General features: G+C 34.0%; 5 protein-coding genes across 9 annotated transcripts; 1 reads left to right on the top strand and 4 right to left on the bottom strand.

Annotated features, from left to right (window-relative positions):
* Positions 1-1,020: 1,020 nt before the first annotated feature.
* On the bottom strand, positions 1,021-3,922 carry LOC140972828 (chromo domain protein LHP1-like). Its single transcript, XM_073435276.1, has 6 exons — positions 3,501-3,922; positions 3,351-3,376; positions 3,127-3,213; positions 2,176-2,955; positions 1,462-1,522; positions 1,021-1,294 (listed from the first exon to the last, which is right to left on the bottom strand). The coding sequence occupies exons 1-6, from the start codon at positions 3,843-3,845 to the stop codon at positions 1,247-1,249; spliced, it is 1,347 nt and encodes a 448-aa protein (XP_073291377.1). The 5' UTR covers positions 3,846-3,922; the 3' UTR covers positions 1,021-1,246.
* A 2,859-nt stretch (positions 3,923-6,781) lies between these two features.
* On the top strand, positions 6,782-7,141 carry LOC140974622 (non-specific lipid-transfer protein 8-like). Its single transcript, XM_073438175.1, has one exon. It carries the CDS (start codon positions 6,782-6,784, stop codon positions 7,139-7,141), a length of 360 nt encoding a protein of 119 aa, XP_073294276.1.
* Positions 7,142-8,221: 1,080 nt separating this feature from the next.
* LOC140972827 (chromo domain protein LHP1-like) lies at positions 8,222-11,123 on the bottom strand. Its single transcript, XM_073435275.1, has 6 exons — positions 10,702-11,123; positions 10,552-10,577; positions 10,328-10,414; positions 9,377-10,156; positions 8,663-8,723; positions 8,222-8,495 (listed from the first exon to the last, which is right to left on the bottom strand). Exons 1-6 carry the CDS (start codon positions 11,044-11,046, stop codon positions 8,448-8,450), a joined length of 1,347 nt encoding a protein of 448 aa, XP_073291376.1. The 5' UTR covers positions 11,047-11,123; the 3' UTR covers positions 8,222-8,447.
* A 5,689-nt stretch (positions 11,124-16,812) lies between these two features.
* On the bottom strand, positions 16,813-19,855 carry LOC140972020 (uncharacterized). 2 transcript variants are annotated; one of them, XM_073434493.1, is made up of 3 exons: positions 19,762-19,855; positions 17,064-17,909; positions 16,813-16,959 (listed from the first exon to the last, which is right to left on the bottom strand). In XM_073434493.1, exons 2-3 carry the CDS (start codon positions 17,686-17,688, stop codon positions 16,952-16,954), a joined length of 633 nt encoding a protein of 210 aa, XP_073290594.1. In that variant the 5' UTR covers positions 17,689-17,909; positions 19,762-19,855; the 3' UTR covers positions 16,813-16,951. The 2 variants fall into 2 exon arrangements, with proteins under 2 accessions (XP_073290594.1, XP_073290595.1); XM_073434494.1 differs by lacking the exon at positions 19,762-19,855 and having other exon boundaries at positions 17,064-18,659.
* Positions 19,856-22,045: 2,190 nt separating this feature from the next.
* LOC140972826 (uncharacterized) lies at positions 22,046-26,910 on the bottom strand. 4 transcript variants are annotated; one of them, XM_073435271.1, is made up of 13 exons: positions 26,770-26,910; positions 26,503-26,689; positions 26,308-26,415; positions 25,995-26,084; positions 25,313-25,366; positions 25,003-25,148; positions 24,777-24,924; positions 24,538-24,675; positions 23,740-23,811; positions 23,593-23,666; positions 23,361-23,502; positions 23,171-23,249; positions 22,046-22,432 (listed from the first exon to the last, which is right to left on the bottom strand). In XM_073435271.1, exons 2-13 carry the CDS (start codon positions 26,659-26,661, stop codon positions 22,335-22,337), a joined length of 1,308 nt encoding a protein of 435 aa, XP_073291372.1. In that variant the 5' UTR covers positions 26,662-26,689; positions 26,770-26,910; the 3' UTR covers positions 22,046-22,334. The 4 variants fall into 4 exon arrangements, with proteins under 4 accessions (XP_073291372.1, XP_073291374.1, XP_073291373.1 ...); XM_073435273.1 differs by having other exon boundaries at positions 26,766-26,806; XM_073435272.1 differs by having other exon boundaries at positions 26,762-26,780.
* Positions 26,911-27,624: the final 714 nt, after the last annotated feature.

The following is a 27,624-nucleotide window of genomic DNA, read 5'->3' as shown; positions in this document are numbered from 1 at the left end:
TTAAGTAATATTACATATATATCTTTTTGCAGGATTGGTTAAACAACGAGTGAACTTGCTGAAATTATTGTGTTGTGGTATTTTTACATGCTGGATTCATGGAGGAAGATTAATCTATTATGAACTTGAATCTTTAACTGTTACCTGTTTTTTGTTATGCTATTTCGTGTTGAATAAATGAGTGTCTCTTATCTGGAGATAAAATCTGAGTTGTTGTGTATGAAATTTCACCGCTTTAAAATTTGAGTTGTTGTGCATGGAATTTCGTTCTGCTGGTCTTCCAAGCTGTCATGAAGGCAACCAAGGTCGAGAAATATTATCCGTAAACCTAAGTTTTTTGATTTATTTTGTTCGTAGACAAGCAAACGAAATTGCTCATGTGTTAATTAAGTATTCATGTTTTATGTTAGTCTTTTTGTTTGCTTGAAAACACCAATATTAATTAGTCATCTTTTGAGTATGTACTATGTTATTTATATTTCTGAATTAATGAATGTTTTAAGTTTTTTTTTAAAAAAAAAAAAACCAAATTGGGTATTTTTTCGGGGAGATATATAAAAACGTTTCTAGAGGAAATAAAGAGGGGCGAATGGTTTTTATTTTTTTCGAGATATTTATTTTTTGGCTGTAAATATAATGCTAGGGAAGAAGATGTAGGATAATTTGCCTCTTTAAACACCATTTGTTAGGTTATTTCGATATGATTTTCCATGAGCTTTTTAAATAAATCATACCTGAATATAAAAACTTTTACGCGACTAGATTTTTTTGAATATTTCAATTTGATTAGTAAGAGGTTAAATCATAATATTTGTATCTAATAAAATGAGACTATGATATAACCAAAGTCACCCAGGTGCGGTAATATAAATATTTCTTCTAGTGACAAAAATATCTCTAGCGAAGTTTAAATTCACGTTAAAACAAAAACAGCAACAAATGCGCTAAACAGTGGAAAAAAATCCCAAAAAATAATATGTCGAATTAAAAGACGTGAATAATTAAAATGACAGATGAAAATAAGTATCACTTCGACAATAATTTCGACTGCATGAAGGGGTAAATTGATGCAATAGAGCATATCGGTGCTGTTATACATTCCAGCTCGACTTTATCGACCACGCCGTCTATGGATATTGTGCTTGCATGGTCTGCACTAGTCTTTGGTACAAAATGTTACAACTATATACATATAGGAATAATATATGACTCTATTGTTGCTGCGCTTTAACCGGCTAACCAGATTTCATCGTGTTGGACTATACCTCAAATGTTTCTCATAAAAGTCTATCAGCTGCAGAAGATAAAACAATGGTTATATGATTGAAAGATAAAAGTCTGCCCGTGAAAATTCAAAAGTTAGTATCGATGATTCATGTCATAAAGGGGGCGGGTTTGTAAAGAAATACAATTTTATGGTCAAAGCACACAAAGTAAACAATTAAGGATTATGAGGCTTACCAAGAGGGGATTGTTGGCTTTCAAAAATTTGTTATCCACAGTAACTTTAGATCCATCAGACCTACAGGCAGCATGGCAATCGAGGATCATGAAGAAGCAAACGAATTATGAGTACACACTGATCGATGATTCAATACGTTCAAAACTACATAAATTGTAAAACACACGTCAGACAGCATCCCATGCAAAAAGGTTGCAGACGTTTAAGGTGCAGTTTCGCTACTTGGCTAGGTTCGGTCAGGCTTTTGAGTTTCAAAGTCCAGCTCAAGTTTTGGATAAAATTTCCAATCTTTTTCCTGGCCTCTCAGTCAACTCGTCGTTCGAAAAATCAAATGTTTAAACTCAATTATGATAAAAATATATATTTTATTCTTTCTACTTTTTCCAAACCATCATTTCGCTAAATCACCTTGACCAAATAATGCATGCAATAATTAATAAAACCACATTCTAGAGCACAATTAACTCTAAGATGGAAAAATCAGATAGTTTTTGAGACCCTTTCAGACAAATAAAAACAAATGTGGAAGAGAATCCCCCTTCAAAGGTCCGATGATCAATAAATTGATACGTGACAATCTTATTCTTCCAATTTGGTGCATCCTCTTAATAAAAAAAAAAAACTTAATTTCATGTTGGAGCTTCAATTATCAACATATCATATAAATCATCAGATAATGATGAACCAAGAAAATTAGAAGTTCGATCACAAACCTCATTGCCTCAAAGGCTACCAAGACTTCTTGGATGTTGTTTGATATGGAAGCTTTGTAGCTTATGGGTTTGATAATCTGAGCAATGGAGCATGTTGTTTTGGAATCAGCATACTTATTCTGGCAATTTGTATAACTCCCCAGAAAATCTGAATGTTGAACAACCATAGGTTCTATTGCAGCACATATTGCTACTGCATTCTGTGCACCATTCATGGAGTATGATGTTAGATCTTGCTTGAACCTCTTGACTGAACCAGATTTCCTCTTTTTGGCCCCGGTACAACGACCTGATTGGTAAGTGTCCACAGCATCAGCTTTACTCGATCCATTTGGCAGTATATCTCCTCCTTTCGGTTGACCTTCCTCAGGAGTAATAGCAATCCTCTTAGCGTCTTCCATGCTGATGGTCGTTGCTCCCTTCAGTTCACAAAGCTTCAAATTCAACTCATTTAGCTCCTTTTCTTCTCCTCTCTCAACAGAAACTATTCTCGCACCATTCTCATTTATTCCCTTGGACACTTCAATGCTGTTTCCACTGCTTACATATGTCTCCCAACTATTATGTATGCTGCTAAAGTCATTCAGCCTGGTGAAGGAAATAGGATCCTCAGAGATCCTGACAACATGAGAAGGCACATTATAAGTGGCGGCTGCAGGGGATTGCTGCCGCTTCGGCAACTTCTGCTTCGGAAAATGCTGCTTTTTCTTAATCTGAGCATGAGTAATGCCAGTTTGGCGCTTCCTCTTGCGTGTTGGCCTACTTTTTCCGGTTTTCAAACTTGAAATACAACAAAACCACAAAGAATCCAACATAAATATAAACTATAAGACAAATCAGCAATAATAATTTGCTTAAATGGCACTACAATTATAAGTTTACAAGCAGATCAAAGAGTTCATTAGCACAAAATGGTACAAGATACAGCAAGAACCGAAGAAGATAAAAAACCTTTCTTCATATGCATCAATAATATCTGAACATTGCAACAAGTTATCCAGAGGTTCCCATGTATTTGCTGCCTCCGACCAGCCTCGCCTTCCCAAAGACACATTGAAAATCAATTAGCAACAAACCATATCCAGGTCATGGACACGAAAAAAAACCACCCCCATTCTGACCATGTAAAAATGGGATTTTCACAACATGTTACATTCGTGTTGAAAATTACTCACCATTTAATGAGATACTGAACTTGACCCTTCATTTTTCGGTATTCCAAATCAGCCCCAACGTTAAACAGAAAATCCAAAATCAAAATCAAACACAATAACCTCCAGAAAAATAATCGACATCATCTAAAAAGTAAAATCCAAAAATTTTACCTTCCGGACGCGCTTTCTGCGGACGCTCTCAATCTCATAGTATCCCTCAGCAAGCTTCACCCTATCACCCTCGGCCTCCTCCGTGTCCACCTCTGCAATATAAAAGGTTTCCGACGGTTCGTAATCTTTCTCAGCTCCCGAATCCTCGTCTTCTCCTTCTCTCTCTTCGAGAGCTTCTTCAGCAGCTTCGAATTTGTCGCTCCCCTCTTCACTACGGGGACCCTCTTTCTCCTCCACCACCTCAGTCGCATCGCCACCGTCGCTGAAGTCGGTTGGGGTGGGAGGTGAGGGTGGGTAGGGGGATTGTACGGGGTCAGCACTGCTGCTCCTTTTCCCACCTTTCATTTTCTCTCTCTAAAATGTTTCGACTTCTCTCTCTAGACTATAGGATACAGTAACAAGTCAACCCTACAACTGGGTATTTCCAAAGGGAAATTGGACTTCACTCTTCAGCCGCCATTTTTTTTTTGTGTTCAGTCCTTGGGTACTTTTTTAGTACCAGATTTCCACATGAAGTGTACCACATTTCCACATGAAGTATACCACAATTTGTATGACATAGTACCACAATTTTGTGGGTAGGGAGTGAACCCAAATAAATGTTTTGATTGGGGATTTTTCACCAACTTCCCCTATTTCCAACGATTTCGCCATATATATGTATATACAAATGTGATTTCTGAAACCGTGAATTATATTATATTTTATCTGATATTTTAATAATTAATTTTTTTAGAAATGAATTGCATTACTCTTTAATATCATATCAGAAAGTACAAATTCTTGTTCAAAAAAAATTATCACCTAACCAAAAAACAAGACGATGACACACAAATTTTGCAAGAAGTGAACAGATTGTATTATTTGACGTCTCGAATCATCAACATCCAACATTAACTGCGCATGTTAGAGTTTGATCCATTTAAGTTACACCTCCTTACCTGGAATAAGATTGGGAGAAGGGGAAGCCTGAAAAACAATAAGAAATTATGCCTGCAAAGTTGGAGCTCAGGAGATTGAAATAGTCTGTTGGTCCACATTAACATCATGTTTTCCTCTGCACATTTCAGTCCAAACTGCCCAACACAATCAGACAAAAAGTCCCAACTCATCCTCATTCACACAGTTCGAGATATCAAATATATATCAGGTGATTTTCTTAAAAGATTCCAGAAAGCCCAGCTTTCCATATGGGACGACTCAGTTTACGGAAGAACACTGCATGACTAGTTGTAGCCAAAGATAAGTTCCACATAATACACATATCTGAGCGGTGACTAGCCAAGTTGAACTCCGTAGGTATAAAGTGTTGTAAATTATATAGCCTTCGAAACAATTTCGGCTAAAAAATTATTTTCGATCAAATCGAAACACAGCGGAAGCGATTACATAATTTCATAAATTATAATCGAACATATGAATATAAATTAATTATGAATAAAAAAATTTACTAGAAAACTAACCTCTTGTAGTTTTTTCTTTTTCGCGAATCCGAGATGCGTAGAAACCACAGCCTTCCAGTACGATCTTTCCTATCGACGGTAGTGTGTGGGCACTCAAAAAAACGCAAATGCTAGAAATCAAAATTTTTTATTTTGTTCTCCACTTTATTTTCAACTCATGAAAAAGTAGAGAAAAAATATTAATTCTTACTTTTAGAGACCGCCTAGGATCCTATTTATATTAATTCAAAACCAAGAGTCCAAATCTTATCCCAATTTGGACTCCAAAAAATCGACCATCACATCTAGGATAGGCCAAGATTTTATGTGGTTTGAATAATATATTTTATGCATCTTAAAACTATTTTAAAAGCCATAAGATTTCTAAAATCTTATAAAAATAAATTAGAATCTTATTCTAACTTATTTAGATGCTAAATAATATCTAAATTTTATTCACAATAAATTAAAGATATTAAATAGGATTTCTAGGATCTTATCAAAATAAATTAGAATCTTATTCTAACTTATTTAGATATAATATCTAAATTTTATTCATAATAAATTAAAGATATTAAATAGGATTTCTAGGATCTTATCAAAATAAATTAGAATCTTATTCTAACTTATTTTTAGATATTAAATAATATCTATAATTTATTCACAATAAATTAAAGATATTATAATCAACTTTTGGATATTATCATAATAATCTAAATATATAATTATCTCATAATTATAATTTAATATAATTAATATCTCATAATCAATTATATTTATCTCCAAACTCTTGGAGTTATGGAAACATTTTTCCATATCCACACATGATTTCTAAATTGCATTTTTTAATCCGTCATTAATTTGAAAGGCGTACCGAGGACCATGGACTCATAATTAGAAGCTCCAATAAATTAAATAAATAATTAAACTCTTTAATTAATTTATCTAATTTATTAATTCCATAATTACTCCACTAAAAATATGGAATTGCACTCTTCTTCATTATGAAATATCTTACTCTACTAAATTGAGCAGTCCATTGATATAATCATTACATATGGATTAATCCTCCATAGACAATTCGTAATTGAAGCTAGGAATTTTCCGTTTACCTCTTCAATTACTTCTTATCCTCATTTACTATTAATTCACTAGTGAGTGGTTTAATTTATAACTTAATTATAAATTAGTTGGGCCCATCACTCAGTTCCAGAATTAACAAATGAGAGAATCGTCTTTCTACTTCTCGCAAGAAGGAATGGATTCCATGTCTGTGAATTCATATTCCCAGCCATTTATTTCAAATATAAATCTAAAATGCAAGTAATGAAAAAATTGCACAATTGCAAATTTTAAACAAGCAAATTAAGAATCATATTGAAATGAACAGGAGTTTATAATCACATCAGGATTAAGATTTGTCCATATATGATCATCTTATGATTTAAATAGAATTTCATATTAACAACGGAATTTATTATGAAATATTTAATTAAATCGGTCCTAGTCCTACATAATCTCATTATATATAAATGCCCCCATCTAGATGTCTCTACATCGACGTTCCGGATAAGACAGTCACATTCATAATGTTCATGGGCCGCATTAGTGATGTTTTAATTAAAGATCTCATACTTTAATTAATTTCATCACGGACTAAATTTAAGTTTATTATTCATAATTTTAATCCTCGTGTATATATAACTTTTATATATACTAAAATCATGGTTACATCCAATAAACTAGGGATTTTACTATGATATTCATGACAATAATATTTCATNGCCTATAAATCCAGTAGTTTTGGCACCTGATTTTTTAAAACTCCTCATTTTAGTCATGGAACAATCTTCAATACCGATAGTTCCTTCCCTAGCCGCAGCTTTCTTGATCATACTCTATGTTGTACTTCCATCTTCCGAAGCTGCGATTTCGTGCAGTGACGTGATAATGGACATGCAGCCCTGTGTCAACTACTTGATTAGTGGCATCGGACCGCCACCGGCCCCTTGCTGTGCAGGCGTATCGAATCTTGCTTCAACTGCCACAACCACAACAGATAAGCAGACTGCTTGTACCTGTCTTAAGAATGCTTCCAGGAACATTAATCTGAAGCCCGAGCTTGCTAAATCCCTTCCAGAGAATTGCGGGATTTCGTTGCCATTTGCTGTTTCGCCAGATGTTGATTGCTCCGAGTAATGATTCAATGCTTTCCATTCTATTATATGCAAATCTTTTCTTGATTTCTTAAAGAACTAATTAAGTAATATTACATATATATCTTTTTGCAGGATTGGTTAAACAACGAGTGAACTTGCTGAAATTATTGTGTTGTGGTATTTTTACATGCTGGATTCATGGAGGAAGATTAATCTATTATGAACTTGAATCTTTAACTGTTACCTGTTTTTTGTTATGCTATTTCGTGTTGAATAAATGAGTGTCTCTTATCTGGAGATAAAATCTGAGTTGTTGTGTATGAAATTTCACCGCTTTAAAATTTGAGTTGTTGTGCATGGAATTTCGTTCTGCTGGTCTTCCAAGCTGTCATGAAGGCAACCAAGGTCGAGAAATATTATCCGTAAACCTAAGTTTTTTGATTTATTTTGTTCGTAGACAAGCAAACGAAATTGCTCATGTGTTAATTAAGTATTCATGTTTTATGTTAGTCTTTTTGTTTGCTTGAAAACACCAATATTAATTAGTCATCTTTTGAGTATGTACTATGTTATTTATATTTCTGAATTAATGAATGTTTTAAGTTTTTTTTTAAAAAAAAAAAAACCAAATTGGGTATTTTTTCGGGGAGATATATAAAAACGTTTCTAGAGGAAATAAAGAGGGGCGAATGGTTTTTATTTTTTTCGAGATATTTATTTTTTGGCTGTAAATATAATGCTAGGGAAGAAGATGTAGGATAATTTGCCTCTTTAAACACCATTTGTTAGGTTATTTCGATATGATTTTCCATGAGCTTTTTAAATAAATCATACCTGAATATAAAAACTTTTACGCGACTAGATTTTTTTGAATATTTCAATTTGATTAGTAAGAGGTTAAATCATAATATTTGTATCTAATAAAATGAGACTATGATATAACCAAAGTCACCCAGGTGCGGTAATATAAATATTTCTTCTAGTGACAAAAATATCTCTAGCGAAGTTTAAATTCACGTTAAAACAAAAACAGCAACAAATGCGCTAAACAGTGGAAAAAAATCCCAAAAAATAATATGTCGAATTAAAAGACGTGAATAATTAAAATGACAGATGAAAATAAGTATCACTTCGACAATAATTTCGACTGCATGAAGGGGTAAATTGATGCAATAGAGCATATCGGTGCTGTTATACATTCCAGCTCGACTTTATCGACCACGCCGTCTATGGATATTGTGCTTGCATGGTCTGCACTAGTCTTTGGTACAAAATGTTACAACTATATACATATAGGAATAATATATGACTCTATTGTTGCTGCGCTTTAACCGGCTAACCAGATTTCATCGTGTTGGACTATACCTCAAATGTTTCTCATAAAAGTCTATCAGCTGCAGAAGATAAAACAATGGTTATATGATTGAAAGATAAAAGTCTGCCCGTGAAAATTCAAAAGTTAGTATCGATGATTCATGTCATAAAGGGGGCGGGTTTGTAAAGAAATACAATTTTATGGTCAAAGCACACAAAGTAAACAATTAAGGATTATGAGGCTTACCAAGAGGGGATTGTTGGCTTTCAAAAATTTGTTATCCACAGTAACTTTAGATCCATCAGACCTACAGGCAGCATGGCAATCGAGGATCATGAAGAAGCAAACGAATTATGAGTACACACTGATCGATGATTCAATACGTTCAAAACTACATAAATTGTAAAACACACGTCAGACAGCATCCCATGCAAAAAGGTTGCAGACGTTTAAGGTGCAGTTTCGCTACTTGGCTAGGTTCGGTCAGGCTTTTGAGTTTCAAAGTCCAGCTCAAGTTTTGGATAAAATTTCCAATCTTTTTCCTGGCCTCTCAGTCAACTCGTCGTTCGAAAAATCAAATGTTTAAACTCAATTATGATAAAAATATATATTTTATTCTTTCTACTTTTTCCAAACCATCATTTCGCTAAATCACCTTGACCAAATAATGCATGCAATAATTAATAAAACCACATTCTAGAGCACAATTAACTCTAAGATGGAAAAATCAGATAGTTTTTGAGACCCTTTCAGACAAATAAAAACAAATGTGGAAGAGAATCCCCCTTCAAAGGTCCGATGATCAATAAATTGATACGTGACAATCTTATTCTTCCAATTTGGTGCATCCTCTTAATAAAAAAAAAAAACTTAATTTCATGTTGGAGCTTCAATTATCAACATATCATATAAATCATCAGATAATGATGAACCAAGAAAATTAGAAGTTCGATCACAAACCTCATTGCCTCAAAGGCTACCAAGACTTCTTGGATGTTGTTTGATATGGAAGCTTTGTAGCTTATGGGTTTGATAATCTGAGCAATGGAGCATGTTGTTTTGGAATCAGCATACTTATTCTGGCAATTTGTATAACTCCCCAGAAAATCTGAATGTTGAACAACCATAGGTTCTATTGCAGCACATATTGCTACTGCATTCTGTGCACCATTCATGGAGTATGATGTTAGATCTTGCTTGAACCTCTTGACTGAACCAGATTTCCTCTTTTTGGCCCCGGTACAACGACCTGATTGGTAAGTGTCCACAGCATCAGCTTTACTCGATCCATTTGGCAGTATATCTCCTCCTTTCGGTTGACCTTCCTCAGGAGTAATAGCAATCCTCTTAGCGTCTTCCATGCTGATGGTCGTTGCTCCCTTCAGTTCACAAAGCTTCAAATTCAACTCATTTAGCTCCTTTTCTTCTCCTCTCTCAACAGAAACTATTCTCGCACCATTCTCATTTATTCCCTTGGACACTTCAATGCTGTTTCCACTGCTTACATATGTCTCCCAACTATTATGTATGCTGCTAAAGTCATTCAGCCTGGTGAAGGAAATAGGATCCTCAGAGATCCTGACAACATGAGAAGGCACATTATAAGTGGCGGCTGCAGGGGATTGCTGCCGCTTCGGCAACTTCTGCTTCGGAAAATGCTGCTTTTTCTTAATCTGAGCATGAGTAATGCCAGTTTGGCGCTTCCTCTTGCGTGTTGGCCTACTTTTTCCGGTTTTCAAACTTGAAATACAACAAAACCACAAAGAATCCAACATAAATATAAACTATAAGACAAATCAGCAATAATAATTTGCTTAAATGGCACTACAATTATAAGTTTACAAGCAGATCAAAGAGTTCATTAGCACAAAATGGTACAAGATACAGCAAGAACCGAAGAAGATAAAAAACCTTTCTTCATATGCATCAATAATATCTGAACATTGCAACAAGTTATCCAGAGGTTCCCATGTATTTGCTGCCTCCGACCAGCCTCGCCTTCCCAAAGACACATTGAAAATCAATTAGCAACAAACCATATCCAGGTCATGGACACGAAAAAAAACCACCCCCATTCTGACCATGTAAAAATGGGATTTTCACAACATGTTACATTCGTGTTGAAAATTACTCACCATTTAATGAGATACTGAACTTGACCCTTCATTTTTCGGTATTCCAAATCAGCCCCAACGTTAAACAGAAAATCCAAAATCAAAATCAAACACAATAACCTCCAGAAAAATAATCGACATCATCTAAAAAGTAAAATCCAAAAATTTTACCTTCCGGACGCGCTTTCTGCGGACGCTCTCAATCTCATAGTATCCCTCAGCAAGCTTCACCCTATCACCCTCGGCCTCCTCCGTGTCCACCTCTGCAATATAAAAGGTTTCCGACGGTTCGTAATCTTTCTCAGCTCCCGAATCCTCGTCTTCTCCTTCTCTCTCTTCGAGAGCTTCTTCAGCAGCTTCGAATTTGTCGCTCCCCTCTTCACTACGGGGACCCTCTTTCTCCTCCACCACCTCAGTCGCATCGCCACCGTCGCTGAAGTCGGTTGGGGTGGGAGGTGAGGGTGGGTAGGGGGATTGTACGGGGTCAGCACTGCTGCTCCTTTTCCCACCTTTCATTTTCTCTCTCTAAAATGTTTCGACTTCTCTCTCTAGACTATAGGATACAGTAACAAGTCAACCCTACAACTGGGTATTTCCAAAGGGAAATTGGACTTCACTCTTCAGCCGCCATTTTTTTTTTGTGTTCAGTCCTTGGGTACTTTTTTAGTACCAGATTTCCACATGAAGTGTACCACATTTCCACATGAAGTATACCACAATTTGTATGACATAGTACCACAATTTTGTGGGTAGGGAGTGAACCCAAATAAATGTTTTGATTGGGGATTTTTCACCAACTTCCCCTATTTCCAACGATTTCGCCATATATATGTATATACAAATGTGATTTCTGAAACCGTGAATTATATTATATTTTATCTGATATTTTAATAATTAATTTTTTTAGAAATGAATTGCATTACTCTTTAATATCATATCAGAAAGTACAAATTCTTGTTCAAAAAAAATTATCACCTAACCAAAAAACAAGACGATGACACACAAATTTTGCAAGAAGTGAACAGATTGTATTATTTGACGTCTCGAATCATCAACATCCAACATTAACTGCGCATGTTAGAGTTTGATCCATTTAAGTTACACCTCCTTACCTGGAATAAGATTGGGAGAAGGGGAAGCCTGAAAAACAATAAGAAATTATGCCTGCAAAGTTGGAGCTCAGGAGATTGAAATAGTCTGTTGGTCCACATTAACATCATGTTTTCCTCTGCACATTTCAGTCCAAACTGCCCAACACAATCAGACAAAAAGTCCCAACTCATCCTCATTCACACAGTTCGAGATATCAAATATATATCAGGTGATTTTCTTAAAAGATTCCAGAAAGCCCAGCTTTCCATATGGGACGACTCAGTTTACGGAAGAACACTGCATGACTAGTTGTAGCCAAAGATAAGTTCCACATAATACACATATCTGAGCGGTGACTAGCCAAGTTGAACTCCGTAGGTATAAAGTGTTGTAAATTATATAGCCTTCGAAACAATTTCGGCTAAAAAATTATTTTCGATCAAATCGAAACACAGCGGAAGCGATTACATAATTTCATAAATTATAATCGAACATATGAATATAAATTAATTATGAATAAAAAAATTTACTAGAAAACTAACCTCTTGTAGTTTTTTCTTTTTCGCGAATCCGAGATGCGTAGAAACCACAGCCTTCCAGTACGATCTTTCCTATCGACGGTAGTGTGTGGGCACTCAAAAAAACGCAAATGCTAGAAATCAAAATTTTTTATTTTGTTCTCCACTTTATTTTCAACTCATGAAAAAGTAGAGAAAAAATATTAATTCTTACTTTTAGAGACCGCCTAGGATCCTATTTATATTAATTCAAAACCAAGAGTCCAAATCTTATCCCAATTTGGACTCCAAAAAATCGACCATCACATCTAGGATAGGCCAAGATTTTATGTGGTTTGAATAATATATTTTATGCATCTTAAAACTATTTTAAAAGCCATAAGATTTCTAAAATCTTATAAAAATAAATTAGACTCTTATTCTAACTTATTTAGATGCTAAATAATATCTAAATTTTATTCACAATAAATTAAAGATATTAAATAGGATTTCTAGGATCTTATCAAAATAAATTAGAATCTTATTCTAACTTATTTTTAGATATTAAATAATATCTATAATTTATTCACAATAAATTAACGATATTTTAATCAACTTTTGGATATTATCATAATAATCTAAATATATAATTATCTCATAATTATAATTTAATATAATTAATATCTCATAATCAATTATATTTATCTCCAAACTCTTGGAGTTATGGAAACATTTTTCCATATCCACACATGATTTCTAAATTGTATTTTTTAATCCGTCATTAATTTGAAAGGCGTACCGAGGACCATGGACTCATAATTAGAAGCTCCAATAAATTAAATAAATAATTAAACTCTTTAATTAATTTATCTAATTTATTAATTCCATAATTACTCCACTAAAAATATGGAATTGCACTCTTCTTCATTATGAAATATCTTACTCTACTAAATTGAGCAGTCCATTGATATAATCATTACATATGGATTAATCCTCCATAGACAATTCGTAATTGAAGCTAGAAATTTTCCGTTTACCTCTTCAATTACTTCTTATCCTCATTTACTATTAATTCACTAGTGAGTGGTTTAATTTATAACTTAATTATAAATTAGTTGGGCCCATCACTAAGTTCCAAAATTAACAAATGAGAGAATCGTCTTTCTACTTCTCGCAAGAAGGAATGGATTCCATGTCTGTGAACTCATATTCCCAGCCATTTATTTCAAATATAAATCTAAAATGCAAGTAATGAAAAATTTGCACAATTGCAAATTTTAAACAAGCAAATTAAGAATCATATTGAAATGAACATGAGTTTATAATCACATCAGGATTAAGATTTGTCCATATATGATCATCTTATGATTTAAATAGAATTTCATATTAACAACGGAATTTATTATGAAATATCTAATTAAATCGGTCTTAGTCCTACATAATCTCATTATATATAAATGCCCCCATCTATATGTCTCCACATCGACGTTCCGGATAAGACAGTCACATTCATAATGTTCATGGGCCGCATTAGTGATGTTTTAATTAAAGATCCCATACTTTAATTAATTTCATCACGGACTAAATTTAAGTTTATTATTCATAATTTTAATCCTCGTGTATATATAACTTTTATATATACTAAAATCATGGTTACATCCAATAAACTAGGGATTTTACTATGATATTCATGACAATAATATTTCATGCAAATATGTTCAATAATAACTGTCGTTTTTATTAATAATAAAAACATAATATTAATATCCAATGCTTTAAGGGCACTATCCCCAACAATCTCCCACTTGCACTAAAGCATGTGAGACATGTCTCTAAGTCCTAGATTTAGCATATGCCTCTCAAACACTTTTGTAGGCAGTGTCTTGGTGAATGGATCAGCGAGGTTTTCAGCAGACACAATCTTGAGAATTGAAACGTCACCTCTTTGCACTATCTCTCGGATCAAGTGGTACTTCCTTTCTATATGCTTTGATCTCTTGTGACTACGAGGTTCCTTTGAATTAGCCACTGCACCACTGTTGTCACACCACAAAGTGAGTGGATTATTCATATTTGGAACAATTTCCAAATCAGATAGGAATTTCTTAAGCCACACAGCCTCTTTAGCAGCTTCGGAAGCAGCTATGTATTCGGCCTCCATGGTCGAGTCGGCTGTGCTGGATTGCTTGATGCTTCTCCAGACTATGGCACCGCCACCAAGAGTAAACACTGATCCAGACGTCGATTTTCGAGTATCTCTATCTGATTGAAAATCAGAATCAGTGTAACCGTCTATTTTAAGGTCTCCACCTGAATAGACAAGCATATAATTTCTCGTTCTTCGAAGATACTTGAGAATATTCTTTACCGCTATCCAATGATCCAAACCAGGATTTGACTGAAAACGACTGACTATCCCCACAGCATAACATATGTCTGGCCTAGTGCACATCATTGCGTACATAAGGCTGCCTACTGCAGAGGCATAGGGAACACGTCTCATGTCCTCGACTTCTTGCGGTGTCTTAGGACACTGCTCCTTAGAGAGGACGATTCCATGTCGGGTTGGTAGATAACCTTTTTTGGAATCTTGCATTCTATAACGCAATAACATCTTATCAATATAAGTAGCTTGAGACAATGCCAACAATTTGTTCTTACGATCTCGAACGATTCGAATTCCAAGAATATAATTTGCTTCTCCCAAATCTTTCATTTGGAATTGCTTGGCTAGCCACCCCTTTACTGTAGACAATTTTTCAACATTATTCCCAATAAGAAGAATGTCATCTACGTAAAGCACTATGAATACCACTTTTCCATCTTTGATGTTCTTGTATACACAAGGCTCATCAACACTTTGATCAAAGCCATAAGATTTGATTGTTTCATCAAATCTATGGTTCCATGATCGTGAGGCTTGCTTTAGTCCATAAATGGCACTAAGCAATTTGCAAACTTTTTGCTCTTGGCCTTGGACTATAAAACCCTCTTTTTGCTTCATGTAGATTTCCTCGTCTAGATGACCATTCAGAAAGGCCGTCTTGACATCCATCTGTCATATCTCATAGTCAAAATGAGCAGCAATTGAAAGTAAGATGCGTATAGATTTAAGCATGGCTACAGGCGAGAAAGTCTCTTCATAATCGACTCCCTCTCTTTGGGTATAACCCTTTGCAACCAATCTTGCTTTGAAAGTCTCTACTTTCCCATCTACACCTCTCTTTCTCTTATAGATCCATTTACACCCAATAGGTCTAACCTCTTCAGGTGTATCTACAAGAATCCAGACAGAATTAGAGTACATCGACTCCATTTCTTGGTTCATAGCTTCAAGCCACCTTTCTTTGTCAGGATCTTCCATTGCATGTTGAAATGACAATGGATCATCTTCCACCCCATCGGTGACAGCAACATTTGCCTCTTCAGCTTGACGATAGCGGAGGGGTGGTTTAACTACCCTCCCACTACGTCGAGGTGGTATGATATCTTGACTTGGTTCAATGGTATCATTAATGGTTTCCTTAATAACTTTAGTTGGACTTCGAATGATCTCATCATTGAGTAACTCCTCGAGTACTGTCTTACTTCGAGGCTTGAAGTTAGTCATATAATCATCTTCAAGAAAGATGGCATTTGTTGATACAATTACCTTTTTATCTTGAGGATCATAAAACCAACATCCTCTCGTTCCCTTGGCGTATCCCACGAACAAACACACTTTTGAACGTGGATGCAATTTTCCAGTCTTTCCTTCCAGAACATGTGCTGGGCATCCCCATATGCGAAAATGAGATAAACTAGGTTTTCTCCCATTCCACAACTCTAGAGGTGTTTTAAGGATTGACTTCGATGGCACTGCATTCAAAATGTAAGTGGCCGTCTCTATTGCATAACCCCAAAACGAGATTGGCAGTGATGAGTAGCTCATCATCGATCTTACCATATCAAGCAAAGTGCGATTTCTCCTTTCAGCAATACCATTTTGCTGAGGGGTACTAGGTGCAGTGAGTTGGTATAAAATACCATGCTCTAACAAATAATCTTTGAACTCGGTATCAAGATACTCGCCTCGATCTGATCGAAGACACTTTAAAGATTTACCTAGTTGCCTTTCGGCTTGCGCATGAAATTCTTTGAACTTTCCAAAAGTCTCGGATTTTCTATGCATGAGATAAATATATCCATACCTTGAGTAATCATCAATAAAAGTAACGAAGTACTCATAACCACCTCTAGCTTGCGTAGTCATGGGACCACATACATCACTATGTATAAGCTCTAGTGGTTCCTTGGCCCTATTGCCCTTTGCGGAGAAAGGTCTCTTAGTCATTTTTCCTTCTAGACAAGATTCACAAACTGGAAGAGTGCCAACAATTAGCTCTCTTAGAGGACCATCCTTTACAAGTCTCTTTAATCTTTCTAAGGAAATATGCCCTAACCTTAGGTGCCATATATATGTTTTATCTTCATGAGAAACCTTTTGCTTTTTAGGTTTGGGATGTTCTACTTTAACCATTTCGACATTAAGCAGTGGTTGTTCATTTGGTCTTAGAATATATAGTCCATTTTCGATTAAAGCAGTACAAATCATACGCCCATTTCTCAAAATAACAATCTCATTATTATCAAAATAAAGCGAATAAAATTGTTCATGCAACTTTGAAACAGAAATCAAATTTCTACGAAAACCAGGAATAAAATAAACATTGTTCAAAACAAAATGTCTATTATTAAATCTAAGTTTAATGACTCCCACTGCTCTTGCCGAAACTACTGCACCATTGCCTACTCTCATCGTGAAGGACCCATCGGCAAGCTCTTCATAAGAACTAAGTAGCTGCAAAGAAGAACAAACGTGATTAGTAGCTCCCGAATCAACTATCCATATAGAATAATCAATAGTTACTAAACAAGATTCTAGAACAAGTAAATCATATTTACCTTTCTTCTTCTCTTTTAGGTCAGCGAGATATTTGGGACAATTTCTCTTCCAATGACCATCAATCCCACAGTGAAAACATTTTCCTTTGGGCTTTGCAGTGTCACCCTTCTTGTTGCCATTGGAACCATTCCAATTCTTTTGTCTTTTGGGAGCTCCTTTCCCTTTCACCTTATTCTTCCTTTTCAAACTAGCTTTGGAGGAAGACGACTTTTCCTTGACAACATTTGCCTCACCTTCTTGGACTTTTCCAATGGAAATGGCCTCAAAGGTTTGCAACTCGTTGAGCAGTTGTGTCATGTTATAATCAAGCTTATTCATGACATAGTTGCTCTTGAATTGCAGGAAAGTTGGAGGCAATGATTCCAAAATCATGCTCACTTGCGTACCATCATCTATGGTTGCACCATGGGTTTCAGCCTCAATGAAGTAGTTAATCATGTTCAAAACATGTGCTCCAACTGATTGCCCTTTTTTCATTCTTGCATTCATGGCATTCTTAATGGCCTCATGCTTAGATTGACTAGATTGCTGACCAAACATAGTTTGCAGAGAATCCATTATCTCATAAGCATTCTCCACATGCTCGTGCTTAAGCCTAAGCACATCGTTCATTCCGGCTAACATGTAGCCTTTAGCTTTATTGTTTGCCGCAATCCATCGATCATATATTTCTCATACACTACGAGAAGCATTCAAAGGGGGCTCGGGAGGACACACCTCCGTCAAGACAAATTTGAGGTTCTCACAGACGAGTGCAATGTTAATGTTACTCTTCCATTTCAAAAAGTTTTCACCGACCAACTTTTCATTAAGTAAAGCAAGAACGGGACCAGAAGACATTATTGCTGAAATTAATATATAAAACGACATTTAATAAATTGAACAAATATCATAGATAACAAATCAATTTAGGAATCATAAATATGATGCATGATACATAATTATTTATTCTACCAATTCCAAGGAAATTTAATCTCACATTTAATAAGCCGCCTTAGGGTCGGACGAATTAAATGACGATTAAATCGAGACTATCTCTATTAATAAATAAAACACTAAGATATCTCATATCTTCAATTTTATTATTAATTACCTTTTAATTCAACCTAGATGCATTTAAACTATTCAATTGCATCCTTATGAGTGTGATCCACTATTTTGGATTTTAAATTACAATCCATAATTGCCGCCTTAGGGTAGGTAAATTATGAATCATACTAAAAAATCTTATCCTTTCGGAAACTAAGCCTTGAATTTTGATTTAAATGAAAACCTTCCTTAGGGAGGACGTCCTATGCGTCACTAGGCGCCAATTAAACCTCACGTTGCTTTTGTTAATAGTGGAGGTTGTAGGATTTATTGTCATATATCCTTCTCCCACTCATTATTATAAAATAATTAAAGTTTCTCAAACTTTTAATTATTTAATTAAAACATCTTATGATTTAATTATAAAAAATCCAATCTTATTGGTCTCTATAAAATGATATGAGCAATATAATGAACATCATGAAATTTAAATCTAATTTAAACAAGATACAAGACATATATAAAATACACACATTTAAATCAAATTTAAACATGATGAGTGGCATAAATAAAATGAGAGTGAGATATTGTTGAAAGTTGTAATTTTCAATCGTGTCATTCTAATCACAATTTTGATTGAAAAATAAAATTAACAAATCAAATAAAACAATTTTATTTAATTTCAAATTAATTTTATAAATCAAATTGTAAAATCAATATTTTACACTCAACAAATTAAAACTTATTTTTAATATTAAGTTAAATTGGGCTAAACAATTTTTTTTTTTTTTAAAAAAAAACTAGGTTTGTCATACAAATCCAAAAATAAATTTTTTTATTATTATTATTTCATGGTACCGGTCCAATTCAAAAATTGGGCCAGATTAAAAAAAATCTGATTTAAATATGTGCTGACCCAGTTCGAAACTAGGCTGGGCTGGGCTATATTTAAATATGTCGGGCCAGTTCGAAACTGGTCTAGATTTTAAATATGCGCTGGCCCAATTCGAAACTGGGCTATATTTAAATATGTTGGGCCAGTTCGAAACGGATCTATGATTTTAAATATGTGCTGGCCCAAATCGAAACTGGGCTATATTTAAATATGTTGGGCCAGTTCGAAACTGATCTATGATTTTAAATATGTGCTGGCCCAATTCGAAACTGGGCCAATGTAAATAAAATGCCATTTCATAAATGGGTCACTCAGATTTTTTTTTTTTGTTTGTTTGGCCCAACTTAAAAATTTGGGCTATGAAATATCCTAGCCAAAAAAAAAAACGCCTCCCTTCCTCCCTTGAAGTGAACGGTGGATTTCACAAATCAACACAAATCCAACAATTTAAGGACACGGCCGAAAATTATTTTATTTTTTTTTAATAGGATGTACAGTGGCCCAAGAAAATTTACAATACACAAAATTAACTTTCAACAATTAATTCACTCCCATAAATTTAAATTCACATAATTTATATTCATATGAAAAAAAAAACAATGGCTCTGATACCATTTGTTGTAAATTATATAGCCTTCGAAACAATTTCGGCTAAAAAATTATTTTCGATCAAATCGAAACACAGCGGAAGCGATTACATAATTTCATAAATTATAATCGAACATATGAATATAAATTAATTATGAATAAAAAAAATTTACTAGAAAACTAACCTCTTGTAGTTTTTTCTTTTTCGCGAATCCGAGATGCGTAGAAACCACAGCCTTCCAGTACGATCCTTCCTATCGACGGTAGTGTGTGGGCACTCAAAAAAACGCAAATGCTAGAAATCAAAATTTTTTATTTTGTTCTCCACTTTATTTTCAACTCATGAAAAAGTAGAGAAAAAATATTAATTCTTACTTTTAGAGACCGCCTAGGATCCTATTTATATTAATTCAAAACCAAGAGTCCAAATCTTATCCCAATTTGGACTCCAAAAAATCGACCATCACATCTAGGATAGGCCAAGATTTTATGTGGTTTGAATAATATATTTTATGCATCTTAAAACTATTTTAAAAGCCATAAGATTTCTAAAATCTTATAAAAATAAATTAGAATCTTATTCTAACTTATTTAGATGCTAAATAATATCTAAATTTTATTCACAATAAATTAAAGATATTAAATAGGATTTCTAGGATCTTATCAAAATAAATTAGAATCTTATTCTAACTTATTTAGATATAATATCTAAATTTTATTCATAATAAATTAAAGATATTAAATAGGATTTCTAGGATCTTATCAAAATAAATTAGAATCTTATTCTAACTTATTTTTAGATATTAAATAATATCTATAATTTATTCACAATAAATTAAAGATATTATAATCAACTTTTGGATATTATCATAATAATCTAAATATATAATTATCTCATAATTATAATTTAATATAATTAATATCTCATAATCAATTATATTTATCTCCAAACTCTTGGAGTTATGGAAACATTTTTCCATATCCACACATGATTTCTAAATTGCATTTTTTAATCCGTCATTAATTTGAAAGGCGTACCGAGGACCATGGACTCATAATTAGAAGCTCCAATAAATTAAATAAATAATTAAACTCTTTAATTAATTTATCTAATTTATTAATTCCATAATTACTCCACTAAAAATATGGAATTGCACTCTTCTTCATTATGAAATATCTTACTCTACTAAATTGAGCAGTCCATTGATATAATCATTACATATGGATTAATCCTCCATAGACAATTCGTAATTGAAGCTAGGAATTTTCCGTTTACCTCTTCAATTACTTCTTATCCTCATTTACTATTAATTCACTAGTGAGTGGTTTAATTTATAACTTAATTATAAATTAGTTGGGCCCATCACTCAGTTCCAGAATTAACAAATGAGAGAATCGTCTTTCTACTTCTCGCAAGAAGGAATGGATTCCATGTCTGTGAATTCATATTCCCAGCCATTTATTTCAAATATAAATCTAAAATGCAAGTAATGAAAAAATTGCACAATTGCAAATTTTAAACAAGCAAATTAAGAATCATATTGAAATGAACAGGAGTTTATAATCACATCAGGATTAAGATTTGTCCATATATGATCATCTTATGATTTAAATAGAATTTCATATTAACAACGGAATTTATTATGAAATATTTAATTAAATCGGTCCTAGTCCTACATAATCTCATTATATATAAATGCCCCCATCTAGATGTCTCTACATCGACGTTCCGGATAAGACAGTCACATTCATAATGTTCATGGGCCGCATTAGTGATGTTTTAATTAAAGATCTCATACTTTAATTAATTTCATCACGGACTAAATTTAAGTTTATTATTCATAATTTTAATCCTCGTGTATATATAACTTTTATATATACTAAAATCATGGTTACATCCAATAAACTAGGGATTTTACTATGATATTCATGACAATAATATTTCATGCAAATATGTTCAATAATAACTGTCGTTTTTATTAATAATAAAAACATAATATTAATATCCAATGCTTTAAGGACACTATCCCCAACATAAAGTTGGAAATAGCTCTCCCTATTTTCACTTTGAGAGGAATTTTCAGATTCCAAAACATGTTCCACCGTTATTTAAGATGTTGAGATATATGGTTTGGATGTGGATCGAAAGATCCATTTCCGCTCTATTATCTCGATTTTACTAAAATATTTTCTTTTCCATATGCAATATCTTGTATTCTTATTATTGATTGTATTGATAGGAATATTCAATATTTTCTTCGACCTCAAAGGTGAGAAATGAGTGGCGTAGACCTTCTTCATTCCAAGGTCATGCTCGATGTCGTTGCTTTCAATATGATTGCGTGCACGGTAACTATAAAGTTCAAGATGGACTTTCAAGTCAAATGACTTGGTAAAACGTAGAATCTCGTACAAATATAAAATATGAGCTACCATTACCCAACCTTGTCGCTTGTCGGCCAACTATGGTACAGATCATACCGTGATTCAAGAGGAATCGAGACCGAAAAAAAGTTTGCCAACACTAGTCACTTGTCTTGTCCCTATAAACACCTAATTCTTGAACCAAAGTTTGCTTATTAACACACAACTGGTTAGGGGTTCGAGTCACCTTAACCGTGAGTAGGCTAAAATCCTCCTTTAGCATAGAAAAGAAAAAAAAATCACACCTAGTTGTAGAGAAACAAGACGATATACAGATAACCGATGCATTAAAATGTTGAAAAACGGGCTGGAGAAGATTGATATAAATAGTCATCTACTCCAAAGTTTTGAGAAGCCTGAATAATCCCGCTGCTTCTCTTATCCGGGAGAACTCGATGCAGAATGCTTGCACTTCAATGAATATGTCATGAACTGCAAACAACAAAATTATTATAGTAACAAGCCCATAACCAGGCAATATCAAGACATGCCATACTAAATTCGTAAAAAGTAACCACATCGAGCATGACCTTGGCACACATGAATACAACGGCAATTATTCATGACAATTCCACCAACTTGTATAATTTCAACCACAATGTTGCATCCAGTTTCGTATGATATAGGGTGGTTATTGATGAAGCATAAGATCAGTTGATTTTAAAATTCGTAAAAAATGTAATGGAGTAGGAAAATTAGTAATTCGATCTGAAATGCTTAAGAAAAAAGTTAGCACTTAACAGGAAAAACACAGCAATAAGAACCTTTGGATTTTCCAATCACGTCTTAAAAAGAAAATATAGCTATCAAGCATAGAAAAAATTCTTGTTCAAAAACAAAAATAGTAGATCATTTAACCAATCAAATACTCTATGATCTCCTCTAAAACCCAGTTTCCACTGAGCATCAAATAATACTGGAGTTGAAACCAGTGAAACATTCATCTTTTGTATTCTGATTCTAAAGATTTAATGTTCTCCATAAATACACAGAAACAAATTTCTTGAATATGCTCATATATGACTTGTTTGATGTTGTCAATATCTACCAACAATACAAGGTTAATTATCTCATTTTCTCCGAGAATCAAGCAATACACAGTTTCCGAAAAAAGGGAAAAGCATCTGATAGCCATCAAATTCACTGAAAACCAAGTTTTAAATTGCTTACCATTGATTATTTTGTTTCGAATCAGACTTTGCAGGAAAACACAAACCAATCTCACAAGTCTATTCTGCATATATCTATCCTGGAAAAGAAGATGGAGCAAAGGGCAAGGATTATTCCAACACGAATCGACAAAGACAATGAGTTGATTAATATGGAAAACTAATAAGGGAATAAAGATGCAGATGCTAACCTTTATACCCTGGCAAGCACCTATACAGTTTGAAATGTAAGTGTGTAAGAATTCGGTGGGAAGTTCAATTGTAGTAGTCAGCCTATTCACTACTTCCATGGAATGAAGACTCATCTCCATGTTAACAAGAACCGTAAAGTATCTGTCAATTACAAAGATATCTGCAAAATAAGGGTAAAAATAATGCTTGGTTCCATAACCAAAAGTCAAAACTAAATACACAAGATCATACTCTGATATTTCAGGTGAACTGATCAACTTAATGAGAATTTCAACCGCAATCATAGGATTATTCTCCACTAGTTCCTGACACCATCGATATAGATTAGGAAAAAAACTTTCCACAAATTTCTAACAATAAAGTAGGAAGTCAACATACTGGAAGCTTTTTTGGGGTCAGTCCACAGTGATATACCAGCTTCGGATCATTTGCCAATTCCACCAAAACTCTCTGTAGATGTGAACAAGCTAAGAACGTTATGAATACCAGTAGAATGAATTTTGATACTCAACCAAAATATCAATGTTCAGAAACCAGAGTAGCGATACATTTACACAACATAAAAGTGTAAATGCAAGTGTCAATAATTATCTCAGTCATGCATGGTAAAGTAACCTTTCTTTCTTTTTTTTTCAATTTAAAAAGATCTCATAACAATGGTTCAGTTCAATATACGACACCAAAGAGTAACCGAGTTGTCTAAAAGTCCACCATTAACCCACCAGATCTTCTATGACAACCCAAACCTGAATTGTAATCAAGCAAAAATATATTTCGGAAATTACGGATAGTCCTGCAAGCTGAAATATTTCTGTGAACAATAGTTTCCATCAATTCAGCCTCACAAAAGAAAAGTGTAAAGCATTGACTCTTTCCTATCTCACATCTTTATATAACCTAAGTGCCAAGATTGGTACATCCACAATCCACCAAACACATGGATCTTTAGAAGCTTATGCTGCCTGATTAGAAATCTTAAAAGTTTCAAATCCATATCTCAGATAGAATCATCAAGGGTCAGCATTTTTTTCTCTTTCCCCCTTCTGCCATCACATTGACTCCTGGAGGGATTTACCATCCCAACTACATGGTGCAATTAAGAGTGTTCATTCTATACATAAAATTCCTTGGTGGAAATCCATACCGTAGTAACTAAGGACCAACAAAAAATGCTACCTCTTGTTGAGCAGGAACAAGCGCACCCTTTAAAGCTTTTGCAATTAAATCTCTAACTGCTGCCCCTCTACTTGTATCGGCACACATCCCATAGTCCCATAAAAGTTCATGGTTGAAATCCGGGTTCAGCCAACATAGCTGTTAAACATTGGAGATATTTGTTGGAACATAAATCACACACCTGATAGCTTCCAATGTCTATTCATTGGCTAATTACAGTTAGTTCTTGCATGCATTACCTCTCCATCCGTTATGGGGAGCCTTGGTGGGAAGGGCCTGATCCATTGTGGAGTAAATCCCTCCAATGATATAGAGGGCAGTAACCCAGCAATAGTTTCATCCCTATTCCCAGATCCAATTTTAGATGTAACTCCAGGTCCATCAAACCTGAAATTCAATTTCCGGTTTCAGAGAAGAGAATGGCAAAATTGTTAAAGAGGACTTTAATGCAAAGATAACACATACTCTGATGAATTGCTATTACATCCATGGGGCACGTCAGGATCAGGTATCACATTGTTCACGGAGTTGTCTTTGAATGAACATTTCAATGGTTCTGGCTGAATTTTGGCACAGTACTGTTGCTGCATATGCTCACGTTGTGGAAAAGACTGGAAGGTCACAACAAGAATGATCACTTCAAGCACACAAGTGACAGAAAAAATTGAAGTATATTTTTGGGCCAATAAAACACAGGGTTAGCAAAAAGCCAGTTAGAAAATGCAAGCAATTACCATTTGTACATGTAAGAAAATTCAAAATATGAAAAACTCACATGTAATGAAATGTCAAAAGTTTTCACGAAATCTGCTGCAGAGTGATTGAGAAGCTGCAGGAAAGAAGATACCATCACCAGAAATTATGATTGACAAAAAAACACTGGGGAAAGAAAAGAGGTAAGCGGCCACCATCAAACATTCGATGAACTGTAGAAACATGTGAGCTTGAGCTAACATTTTGGTTGATTTTATACAATACAGTTATAAAATTAGACTTAAGGCGGGAAGTCGGGAAATAGACAAAATAGCCCAAAATCAAGCATGTATTATTCAAACCATTCATGGCTTCACCTGGATAGGGAGCCAAGATTACACCGCAGCAAGTATTTTGTAATGATTAATCGCGTAAAACTACTAAAAGCGGCATATCAATAAATTCTAGGCTTTCTGCAAAGAAGTCGAACTTGGATTCATGCTCAAATATAAACAGCTTTATTGTTCAGGTGAAACCTCAATCGAAGAAAAAAGTAGAATAAGCTCAAGTATTTTCCCATTAAAGGACATTATGAGCCATCAGATGTGTTCATAATTTTTCAAGCATAAGCATGCCATTACTTTTTCAGACAAGTGCCATCTCATAGAACAAATATTTGGTAGTATTAGATGCTTGCCATCCAGTATTAGAAACGAACGGTTGATCCTAACCGGGAACAAGAGAAACAGAAAAGCGAATGAAACCTCTCTGCTATTTTTCACGGTTGTGGAAGAGCCTAACAAATGAAGAACAAATGCCCGTTCAAACTTCTCTGCTTGTTCATCACAAGCTGCCTACAAATAACGAAGGGGAAAAAAAGTAAACGCAAAACCAAACATAAGAATTGAAACGTAATCCGAATGTCGAACACTTCGCAAGTAAATGAGCAAACGAAAAAAAAATCATATGCATTCAATAAAAAAGCAAGTTTTTTTAACCACGTCGTTGCTAAATCAAAGCTGTAAAAACTATAAACCGTAAAATGGCATCACAAAATGCAACGAACTATGTGCTTACATCCACAAGCTTAGTGATGAAAGGATTCAAAGAAGGCTGCTGAGACGCATATGCATGATAAATAATTGCAAAAGCAACCAACCGTTGAGTTGGACTAAGAAATTTCTCCTGCAGTAACGTCGATTGAAAACACTGTTTCAATGGCAATATTCTCAACAGAGAAAATTGAGATCATAAAGGACAAAAAACCCTAACCTTGGGGTCTGACAACAAAAATTCGAGGGCGGAGCAGGCATATAAGTGGAGAGAGCGGGGAAATTTGGAGTTGAAATCCGTCACGATCTGTTCCAAGGTCCTTTCTTCTCCGCCATTCAGCAGTCCCAATAGCTTCCCGGAATCCTCAAACCCTAACATCCCGAAGATTTTCTCTCTTCTTCAACTCCTAGAAAACAAGAAAAAGGTACAGAGAATCAGAAGCAACCGCTTTATAGCTTCGTTATCTGGAAGTGTATACAGACTTACGACTTCACTTCGTAGTTCGTACAGCTGATGCTACCGCTTCAGTGGTAAATCCAGTGCAAATAATCTTCCTTCATAACAGCGTAAATTACTCTTTGGTACAAAATTTTCAGAAGTGTTTCAAATTGGTGCATGAATTTTGCCGGCCATCAAAATTTTACCATAATTTGTTGTTAATTAAAAATACTAATCTGAATCGGTTGTTTTAATTCTAATTAATTTGATCATTTCGCACTCGATATTTTCAAAATTGAATTATTGGAGATCATATTAAATTTTAAATATATTTCATAAATTTAATAACATTAGGACTATAGATTTTATTAATAAAAAAAGTATTCATAAATTAATAAATTTTTATTTTAAAAAATATTTTTGATCCACGAATAAAGATTTTATTACTTGTATTTATTAATTTCCATGTCATTTTTCTTGAATTAATATAAAAATAAAATTTATTGTACATATGTATTTATAAAAACAAATAAATGATATTTTAAAATAAGTAAAAAATATTTATTGTATGGACAAATCGAATAAATTTTATTGCATAATGTGAATATAATTCAATTGCACATATGGTTCAACGAGCAAAATTATTATTTCATATAGTATTAATTTGTAGATGTTTTATTATATTTAGTGTGAAAAACTACTTCTTTTTTTCATTTGTGTGGATTTATGTTGGGTTGCGAAAATGTTAACGATCTTAATTTTGATGATAACAAAATTTGTTATTGTGTTTTTAACATATTTACTCAAATGTGAGTTGTTACATCGAGTTGAAAGATGAAACTCGATTTTTGCAAACGGCTAGACTCTGGTGAGTTTCAGTATTTCAATTATATCTAATAACTC

This window comes from Primulina huaijiensis, chromosome 3, assembly GCF_012295235.1.
Source record: "Primulina huaijiensis isolate GDHJ02 chromosome 3, ASM1229523v2, whole genome shotgun sequence".
Taxonomy (NCBI): Eukaryota; Viridiplantae; Streptophyta; class Magnoliopsida; order Lamiales; family Gesneriaceae; genus Primulina; species Primulina huaijiensis.
The sequence above is the reverse complement of the archived record's forward strand: the minus strand, read 5'-3'. Positions and strand labels throughout refer to the sequence as shown.